The following is a 10,817-nucleotide window of genomic DNA, read 5'->3' as shown; positions in this document are numbered from 1 at the left end:
CTTAACCGTAACAACCTTGTTCTCAATTGAATAGAGCAACTCAACACAGGTGATGTAGCAAGCCCAATTGATCCTTACGTCCAGAACCCAAGTCTATCAGCTCAGAAGAATAAGAGGGCCAACCGAACCAAACTTAGGCCCAAACGTTTTAGAGATTTTGTAATGGGTTAATAATTGTTGGGATAATGGGTTGGCTATCATGTAATGTCAAGTTACCCATTCCATGTTAGTTGGAAACGTGAATATATACAGAAACTAAAAAGAAGAGAAAATATAGAAAATTGTTGGACAATTCTACTCTCTCCTCTAACTACCTCTCCTTGATTTCTTCATCTTCTTCCTTACAATTTGGTGCTTTCATTGCTGCATCTCCTTCTATGGCTGATAATACTAGGATGAGAGACCTACAAAATCAAGTAAACGAACTTAAGCAGCAACTCTTAAATGCAGAAAATCGTTTACAAAATAATGAGACCACAACCACTCAACAATTCAGAGCATGGGACGTAGCTCATGATTGACGCTTCCATGCTATTGAAAACCAACAAAAAGAAAGATTCGAAGATATGCGTACTGACCTGGAAAGACATTTACAGAAGCAGCAGAACAATGGTATGATCAATCACCACGGACGTCAACCTGGAATCTTGGGTCCAGGGCCTGGAGGACGTTCTCCTCGATTAGATCTGCCTCGTTTCTCTACGGGAGATCCTACTAGATGGCTTTTTGCAGTTGAACGGTATTTCTTATACTACCAAACCCTTGAACCTAATAAATTACTCCTCACTTCTTTTCATCTGGAAGATCCGGCTGCTAGCTGGTTTCAAGGAATGTCACGTGATGGCCTCATCACCACTTGGAATACATTTGTTTTGGCACTGAATCAACGCTTTGGCCCTACAGAATTTGAAGACCCTACTCCACTTCTGGCCAAGCTCCAGCAAACTGCCACAGTTCATGATTACTAGACCGCATTTGAGGGTTTATCTAGTCGAGTTCCTGGCTTATCCCCTGCTATCACAAAGAGCATGTTTATCTCTAGTTTAAAACCCAGAATCAGAAGTTCTATGATTCCTCATCGCCCAATGGATGTCCACCAAGCTTTTGCTCTTGCTCGGGTCTATGAAGACCAGATTAATCAGGAGCGGTCTTCGAAACCTTGGATTCCTCGTTCTCACAACACTGTTCCATTAGCACTTACAACCCCTACTCCTACGGTTTCCCAGGTTGCCCCTATACCTGCCATCCCAATTAAGAGACTATCACCCGAAGAAATTAGAGTAAAAAGGGAGAAGAACATCTGTTTCAATTGTGACGAAAGATATACATTCGGTCTCAAATGCAAATCCAAACCTGCTCTATTATACCTGGATAACAGTGAATCGGAATTGGATGCCATCCAGCTGCCACACCCAGCTGCTTCTCACACTGATGCCATTCCTTCCTTCCCTGAACCAGCGGAACCCGAACCCTCCATTCCAGAGATTAGCTTCCATGCTCTCTTCGGTCATCATAATTCGCGTTCCTTTAGACTCCAGGGCTCCATTGCAGGTCATCCACTTCAAGTCCTCATTGATGGAGGCAGCACCCATAACTTCATTACTCCAAGGATGGCTTCGTTTCTGCATTTAACACTACAGGCCATTTCCCCCTTCACTGTCCAAGTAGGCAATGGAGACACACTTCTCTGTTCTGCCAAATGTTTACAGGTTCCCTTGCTCTTACAGGATGAACTTTTCTTGGTGGAATTATTTGTTCTAGACCTCAAGGGTGCTGACATTGTACTTGGCGTACAATGGTTAGCCACATTGGGCCCCATTGTCACAGACTACAAACAGCTCACAATGTCTTTCACTCATGGAACTTCACAGGTCATTCTACATGGTGCTCTTACTCTAGACCCTACTGCCATCTCTCCAGCTCAACTCCATCGATTGGTGGCTCAGAATTCTGTTTCATCTTGTCACATGTGTTTCACCACTTTAGCTACCAATTCACAGTCCCCTATAGGAAGTGAGCTGCTTGTTGATCCAAGGCCTGTTGACCCAGCAGTTAGGACACTGCTGCTTGATTTTGCTGATGTGTTTGAGACACCTCCAGCCCTTCCCCCTAACCGAACATACAACCATAAGATTCCTCTCCACCAAAACACCAAACCCATCCAGGTCCGACCATACCGTTATCCTCATTTCCAAAAGAATGAGATTGAACGTTTGGTCAAAGAAATGCTTACTGGGGGACTTATCCGCGCCAGTCACTCTTCCTTTAGCTCACCAGTTCTATTGGTCAAGAAAAAGGACGGTACCTGGCTTTTTTTGTGTCGATTATAGAGCTTTAAAAGCTGTCACGGTGAAGGACAAATTTCCCATCCCTACGATTGATGAGCTTTTGGATGAATTAGACGGGGCTATCATTTTCTCCAAGCTTGACTTACGCTCGGGGCACCAAATCTTGATGGATCCTTATGATATCCATAAGACAGCTTTTCGCACACATCATGGTCATTACGAGTTTGTGGTCATGCCCTTTGGGCTCTCCAATGCCCTGTCCACCTTCTAGGCTACCATGAACGAGGTTTTCTCTGAATTTCTTCGCCGCTTTGTAGTTATTTTTTTGATGATATTCTGGTGTACAGTGCTTCCCTACAGGACCATGTTCACCATTTATTCATAGTGCTGCAAATGCTGCGCAGTAATTCTCTATATGCGAAATTGTCCAAATGTTCATTTGCTTTACCTTCCATCCATTTCTTGGGACATATTATCTCTGGTGCTGGGGTTGCACCGGACCCTCAGAAGGTACAGGCCATTGCCAACGACCCAAACCCATGTCAGAGCCTTTTTGGGCCTCTCCGGTTACTATCGTCGCTTCATCAAAAATTATGCCTTAGTAGCAGCACCCTTATCTGATTTAATGTGCAAATCGGGTTTCTTGTGGTCACCAACAGCCGCTCAAGCTTTTCAGAAGTTGAAAGCTTTGATTACACAGGCCCCTATCTTAGCGCTCCCTGATTTTTCCCTTCCATTTATTTTGGAAACTGACGCTTCTGGTTGTGGTATAGGTGTTGTGCTACTCCAACACAATCATCCCATTGCTTTTTTTAGCAAGAAGCTCTCCCCCACCATGCAGAACAAGTCCACCTATGTGCGGGAAATGTTTGCCATTTCAGCTGCTGTGGCAAAATGGCGATAGTATTTGCTGGGATCTGAATTTATTATCCGAACTGATCACCGTAGCTTGCATCACCTCATGTCGCAGGTCATTCAAACACCGGAGCAACAACTCTTCCTGGCCAAACTACTCGGTTTCAACTTCACAATCCAGTACAAGTCAGGCAAGGCTAATATTGTGGCCGATGCACTCTCTAGACCACCAACATTGACCTTGCCGCCCCAGCAGCCCATTTCACGGTGTTGTCAGGACCCACTTCCAATTACACCGCCACTTTACAATCTGAATTGCAGAAGGACCCCTATACCTCACACATCTGGCAAGCCATTCACCAGACCCCATCCTCATGGCCTCAATGGCGAGTTCAGGGTCCACTCGTCCTATACAACAACAAAAAAAATTTACCATCAGGGTCCAGTTTAATTCCCATCCTGCTCCAGGAACTGCATTCTTCCATCCAGGGTGGTCACTCGGGTGTCACTGCTACAATGCACCGCATCTACGGTTCGTTTACCTGGAAAGGAATCAAACAGGATGTTAGAGACTTTGTTAAAAATTGTTTTGTGTGTCAGAAGATAAAACCACAGAACCATGCACCTTATGGGATATTCATTGATTTATAACTACTCAATCACTCTTTGTCATTATCTTTGTTTTTTAAATCTTTATTCAGTTTAATTCAAAAACTTCACATTTTTTAAAGAATACAATTCTATTTACTCGAAAAAAAATTAATTAGTAAAAAAAAAAAGTATACATATCCCGACCTTTGTTCCTTATTTTCATATTTTTAAATTTGAATCTTTTATTAACCTCTTGATTCAGTGGAATCAGGTATGAGTGTTTTGTTATTAAAACAAATGACTGTTTTATTCCATGAAAATCTCATTTATAACTACTGAATCACTCTTTTGTCGTTATCTTTGTTTTTTAAATCTTTATTCAGTTTAATTCAAAAACTTCACATTTTTATAACTACTGAATCCCAACGCATTTCTGGCATTTCTTTTCCTGAACGTATCGAGCTAAAAAACTGCATTTCTTGCAGCAAGGTATCGAGCTAAAAAACCAAAAAACCATATCATTTGAAGACCAAACTGCTACAGAGACAATATCAAAATGAGCAAATACAAATCAGAATTCCATACTCCTTCAAGGAAAAGAAGAAACAGAGGTCTGAGTGAATCATCTAGGTTGACTGCAACAGACAATCAATTCTCATTTTCACAACTAAATAATTTTACTCATTAATTTTACTCATTGCTGTGTAGAACAACTTTTGGGGTTTTCTCCCTCTACCGATGGCAGGTAATTTTATTTCGTCATTTATGTCATTCATGGTTTGTTGATTTTTTAAATTTAATTGCGGAACTTCTTTAGTGGATTTTGTTATTGCCCCATATTTAAAACATGTAGACTTTCAAAGGTGAGCTTTATTCAGAATGATATAAGCTCCAACAGACAACGACTGCATAATATTACAAACGGTTTGTTACTCTTTTATACCAATTTGACAGCTTTAGCAACGTTATACTATTGGAAGTTTGATTTATTATTTTTTCGATTTTGTATTGTTCCCAGTTGGTACTGCGCATAGCATGCCACGTGGTTGTGATTATAATAAAATAATATCTAATTCCTACTAGCCAAACGTTGTGGAATCGTTTCCTTTGAATGGTGTGTGCGAAGGCTTTCCTCAATGAACTTCGATTATTTGTGTTCTTATCTAATTGACTTTTTCAATTTTTCTGTAGAAAATCTTACTCCATTTTCTGCCTCCACCAGTGCCATGTAAGATTATTGCTTGGGTTATCTCATTCAACAATGACTAACAATCCTTGATTTATTAATCTTTTTTAAACATACAACATTTCTCAAATGACCAGTAAACGGAATGAGTTTAGCTGCAACAGGTTCTCTCTTGATGATATAACTAACAGTAGGTGAAAAGAAATTAACTTCAATGTCTATTTATTTTTTTGTACACTATTTTCTTTTGTAAATACATTCTCATATTCTATTGGTTGTACAGCAACATATGAGTTTTATTATTATATCAACACTAGCTTGCAATTAGATTTCCTTCTCTTATTCAACTGATAACTTTATTTAGATCACTATCCTTAGGAAAGTTGGCATTATAATGTTGGCACCTCATTTACATTTTTGGTATTGTGTAGAAAATCTATCTCCATTGACTCCCTCATGCGTTAGCAGGTAATTGACATCTGCTGTTTGATTGTTTAAATTTCATATTGAGCAGTTTTTTTAACTGCTTCATATGTTGTATAATATTTTTTTCCAACTAATCAGTATTTACGCAAATACAAACCATTCGATATCCAATATTTCTTCCTCAATTGCTAGAGACTGTCTTCATTCTCATCCCAAACAAGGTAATCTTTTCAATAAGCTACCATTTTCTACAACACACGTTATTTTAATTTTGTGAAATAAAATGTAAAATTTATATTGGTTGCCGTTAAGTTTTTATTTTATTTTATTTTTTCTTAGAAAGCAAAAATGCTAGATCAAGGCGGAAAGGTATCATGTTCCAAAAGAAGACTTCTAAGCAATATGTCAAGATAAACAATATACCAAAGATGCTTGACTTGACTAGGTAATTCGTCTTTGATTGATTTTACTACAACCATGAATTATAAGAGGATAATATATGTAATGTATTAACTATTTTTTCACTTACCATTATTTCGACTATATTATTTATTCCGCATTGGACTTTTTCATATAGGGATTGATGTGAACAGTGAGAATTCAGTGCTTTCAACCGTTACTGCGTTCAGTGATGAAAACTATATATCACAGTATCATTATACCTGTGATACTTTTATGGGAACACTATGTTGTAATTAAATATTTTTACATGCACCTCCTTCATTGACGTAATATAAATTCATTAAAGCCTTTTTTTTTATCTGTGACATACAATGTAGTTCCCTATATGATAACGGTACAAGTACGACTTCAGCTGATTTGGATCAACAAAGTGAGTTTAAACACCTGTCACTGTTTGTATTGGATTTTTAAAATGCAAGCACGAATGCTTCTATACGAATGGTAACTGGAAAAAATAATAGTAAATTAATTATTTTGAGCGTTGTTTATTCTCTAAATTTGTTATTTCCAATTTTCTATTGTTTAATTGCAAATTAAATGTCTGAATGATAAATGTTATACTCACCGATTTTTTACATAGCATATTCAAGAACAGTTGTTTACGACTTATACTGGTACGCATTTGCTTAATTAAATGCGCTGGGAATAAATTTATTTATATTAGAATGTCTTTTATTATTTTCGTTACCTCTTGCTTTGTGTTACAGATACTGATAACAATGAATAAGAGAACATGATGGGCTCTCTTTCTATCGATTTTAAATTTTCAGATATTAAATCACAACTCTTTGTTCGTGATGGGCTCTCTTTTTAGTTTTTTTTATTACGTTTTCCTGTTGTGTTATATATATGGATATGGATGATTCCAATGTGCCATTTTTTTTATTTTTTACATATCATCTTGGAGAACATTTGTCTGCAACTTATACTCAATATGGTGAGCACAAATCCGATTTAATACGCAGTTAAAAATATTTTTATATTAAAAATGTCTTTTGTTATTTTTGTTACATTTTTGCTTTGTGTTACAGATACTGATGTCAATGACTCCAGTGTGCCAACTATTACCTCTATCCATCAAGGTCTTTATATTAATTTTCAATTTTCAAATATTGAATCACAACTCTTTGTGCCAACTGCTCCGGATACATTGCTTCAATTGCATGCTAATTCCAATATGACGAGCCGCCAGTTTTTGCGAAATATTAGAGCGTACAATATGATTTTTTCCTTCACCTCCTTTGGAGCAAAAGTGGATGGATCAGTAAATCAAGGTTTTGACCCTTACTGTTTTAGAGTTGGGGGGAGAGTTCATCATTTAATTGGCAGTCTTCTGCCTGCTGATAGTCAGTCTCCAAAATTTGCTCAACTTTATATTTACGACACTGAGCATGAAGTGGACAACAGACTTGGTTGTCTAAGGTATATTTTTTTTTTGACCCAATTCTCATGTTTCATATGTGGAGTATCTTTTTATGTTGACTAATATGAATGACAATTTTTTTATTTATTAAATTTGCAGTTCCACCAGCACTGAAGATATGCTTGATCCTGAAATTATCTGATTATTGAAGGAGATGTTCGATAAGCACAACAGTATAGCTTAGTCTTTCAGGTACGCTAGAGACCGTTATAAGGAAGATGACTTTAATGGTGTAAAGTTGAGGCTTATTCGAAGGCGTGGTAGTGATGGAAGAGTTTATAATCTTCCGACAGCATCCGAAGTGGCAACTTTGATTGTTGGAGATATAGACAGTGCTATGGGCGATAGGGATATCATTATTGAAACACAAGATAGAGTATTGCAGCGCATCGATGTGAAGCATCCATTATATCTTGGCTTGCAGTATCCATTGTTATTTCCATACGGTGAAGACGGTTATCGTGATGATGTCCAGCGTACTGTATCCAGTGGTAGGAAAAATGCAAGAGCCATGATCAGCATGAAGGAATTTTTTTCGTTTAGACTTCAGATGCGATCTGGAGAATCAGAAATTCTACATCGATCAAGGAAACTTTTCCAACAATTTCTGGTTGATGCATACACTATGATTGAGTTTGAACGACTTAATTTCATTCGATATAACCAGAGTCATCTGAGAGCTGAGTTGTACAAAAATATAAAACATTCATTAGATAACGGTGAAGATGCAGCACTGAGCACTGGAAAACGTATCATTACACCTTCTTCATTCTCAGGCGGACCTAGATATATGGCTGAAAATTGTAAAGATGCTTTCGCAATTTGCCGTTGGGCTGGATATCCTCATCTTTTTATAACAATTACCTGCAATCCTAAGTGGCCAGAAATTACACGATTTGTTAGGGCCAGACAGCTGAACCCTGAAGATCGGCCTGATATTCTATGCAGAGTCTTCAAGTTCAAATTGGACCAGTTGCTACATGATTTAAAAAAGGAAAATATTCTTGGCAGAGTCATTGCATGTAAGTATATTATAAACTTGATACTCTTTTTGTTAACTGGATTTTATACAAAAAAATTTACGTCATGCATTGAATCTTTCTATAACGTTGTTGTATTCTTATTATCACTTATGTTATATTCGTTGAATGTAACAGATGTTTATACAATCGAATTCCAAAAGCGCAGACTACCTCATGCTCATATTCTTCTATTCTTGAACCCTTCAAGCAAAGCTGAAAGTGCTCTTGATATTGATAAATTGATTTCAGCGGAGATACCTGACAAGGAAACGAATCCTACGCTGTTTATGGCTGTCACGAGTTACATGATACATGGTCCATGTGGTCCTGAAAATTACAAATCTCCTTGCATGAAGGACGGACGGTGTTCAAAAAAATTTTCAAAAAACTTCTGCTCCCGTACTTTGATTGACGATGATGGATTTCTTCATTATAAGAGAAGAAATGATGGGAGAGTTGTGAACAAAAATGGTGTTGAACTTGATAATCGTTATGTTGTGCCCTATAATGCACACCTTCTTTTAATGTACCAGGCTCATATCAACGTTGAATATACTTGCCAGAGAAGTGTCATTAAATATCTTTTTAAATACATCCATAAAGGGAATGACAGAGTGACAGCTGCCATAAATCATTCGGACGATGAAATAAAAATGTTTTATGACTGCAGGTACTAAAAATAATCTCCATTGTGTTTTGATTTCCTACAAAATTGGCACAATTTTTTTGAGAAATTATTAACTTAAATGTTCACCGATTTATTTATTTATGATAGGTATGTCTCCGCATGTGAAGCAGCTTGGAGAATATTTGGATTTGACATTCATTCGAGATATCCCCCTGTTCAGAGATTGCCATTTCACTAGCCTAATGAAAAGAACATTATTTTCAGTGATAATGATTCGTTGTATGATGTAAAGACAAGGGCGGAGTCTAGACTGTCAATTTTTGAGTCTTGGATGGATGCAAATAAAAAATATCCAGAAGGTAGGCATCTAACTTATGGAGAGTACCCGACTGAATTTGTTTTCAAAGAAAAAACGCATGAATGGAATCCGAGAAAAAAATGATTTTCCATTGGAAGGATAAATCGTTTTTCTGCCAATAATGGAGAAGATTCATATCTTTGCACCTTGCTTAATTTTCAAAGAGGTTACACCAGTTATGAAGATCTTAGAACGATCAATGGCGTGGTTTTTCCTACATTTAAGGATGCGTGCTATTCTTTAGGACTTCTGGATGATGACAATGAGTACATTGATGCAATTAAGGAGGCAAGTTCCTGGGGATCTGCTGCTTATCTTAGATGTCTGTTTGCTCTGTTGTTATTTGCCAACTCAATGAACAGACCTGAAAAAGTTTGGGAAAAGTGTTGGAAATTTTTATCCGACGACGTTGTTTATCGGCATAGGAAAAAAATAGGACGTCAAGGTACGTGTTATAATAATATTTCATACAATTTTTTTTTTTAACCGAAATCAGCATATGATGCCTTAGTACTTATTAGCTTTTTTTGCCTGTATTCAGCAAATGTTGCTTTAGTGCTTATTTTGTTTTTTTTTTTGCCTGCATTCAACAAATGATGCTTTAGTACTTATTTCGCTCTCTTTTCTTTCTTTGATTACTTTATCTTTGTTAATTTTTTAATTTTTTTTCCTTTGAATTTTATGCTTTGTCAGATGCAATTCTTACAGAAGAGTCTATAAAAAACATAACTCTTGAAGAAATTGATAAGGTACTGCAGAGCAATGGGAAATGCCTCTCTGATTATCCGTCAATGCCACGCATCAATAGTGAAACTTTGCTTGATATGCAAAATCGATTAGTGTTGGATGAATTAATGTATGACAGATTTGCTTTGGAAGAGGAGCATAAAAGACTAATTAATTCCCTCACTGATGAGCAGAAAGCTGTTTATGATAAAATTGTTTCAGCAGTTACGGCAGGTAATTGAGGGTTATTTTTCCTATACGGGTTCGGTGGTACAGGAAAAACATTTATTTGGAATACTTTTTCAGCATCTATTAGATCAAAAGCTGGAATCGCACTCAATGTTGCTTCTAGCGGAATTGCTTCCCTTCTGCTTCCTGGAGGACGAACAGCGCATTCTAGATTTCGTATTCCTATTCAAATCAATGAAGATTCAACGTGTAATATAAGGCTGAAATCTACTATAGCTGAGTTGCTGTCAAAAACAAAGTTAATCATTTGGGATGAAGTTCCAATGGTACATAGATTTTGCTTTGAGGCTCTGGATAGGACACAGAGAGATGTTCTTAGAATTTCTGATACAAGCTGTGTTGATATGCCATTTGGTGGAAAAGTTGTTGTTCTAGGAGGTGACTTTCGGCAAATATTACCTGTCATTCCTCATGGCAACAGACAAGATATAGTTCATGCAACCATCAATTCTTCTCATCTATGGGTCCCATTGTCATTTATTAACTTTGACCAAGAACATGCGTATTAATTCTGGAAGTAGCGCTCACAAGTTAGAGGAAATAAAAGAATTTTCTGAGTGGCTACTTAAAGTTGGGGATGGTAATCTTGGAGATGATGTTGAT

At 37.3% G+C, this 10,817-nt stretch overlaps 1 protein-coding gene across 1 annotated transcript; it reads left to right on the top strand.

Moving 5' to 3' along the window:
• The first annotated feature begins 6,985 nt into the window (after positions 1-6,985).
• Positions 6,986-10,723, top strand: LOC133316046 (uncharacterized). Its single transcript, XM_061517737.1, has 8 exons — positions 6,986-7,230; positions 7,424-8,253; positions 8,389-8,923; positions 9,029-9,095; positions 9,174-9,240; positions 9,484-9,684; positions 9,933-10,199; positions 10,272-10,723. The coding sequence occupies exons 1-8, from the start codon at positions 6,986-6,988 to the stop codon at positions 10,721-10,723; spliced, it is 2,664 nt and encodes an 887-aa protein (XP_061373721.1).
• The last annotated feature ends 94 nt before the right edge of the window (positions 10,724-10,817 follow it).

This window comes from Gastrolobium bilobum, unplaced genomic scaffold, assembly GCF_033153095.1.
Source record: "Gastrolobium bilobum isolate Gb01-03AN ecotype WA unplaced genomic scaffold, APGP_CSIRO_Gbil_v1 utg4009, whole genome shotgun sequence".
NCBI classification, from domain to species: domain Eukaryota; kingdom Viridiplantae; phylum Streptophyta; class Magnoliopsida; order Fabales; family Fabaceae; genus Gastrolobium; species Gastrolobium bilobum.
This window is presented reverse-complemented; position numbering and strand designations above follow the sequence as displayed.

Coding starts and splice junctions, on each gene's coding strand:
- LOC133316046 (XM_061517737.1), top strand. CDS start 6,986: ATGACGAGCCGCCAGTTTTTGCGAAATATTAGAGCGTACAATATGATT. Junction 9,241..9,483: donor AAATAAAAAATATCCAGAAG/GTAGGCATCTAA, acceptor GCTATTCTTTAG/GACTTCTGGATGATGACAAT. Junction 10,200..10,271: donor TGTTTCAGCAGTTACGGCAG/GTAATTGAGGGT, acceptor ATACTTTTTCAG/CATCTATTAGATCAAAAGCT.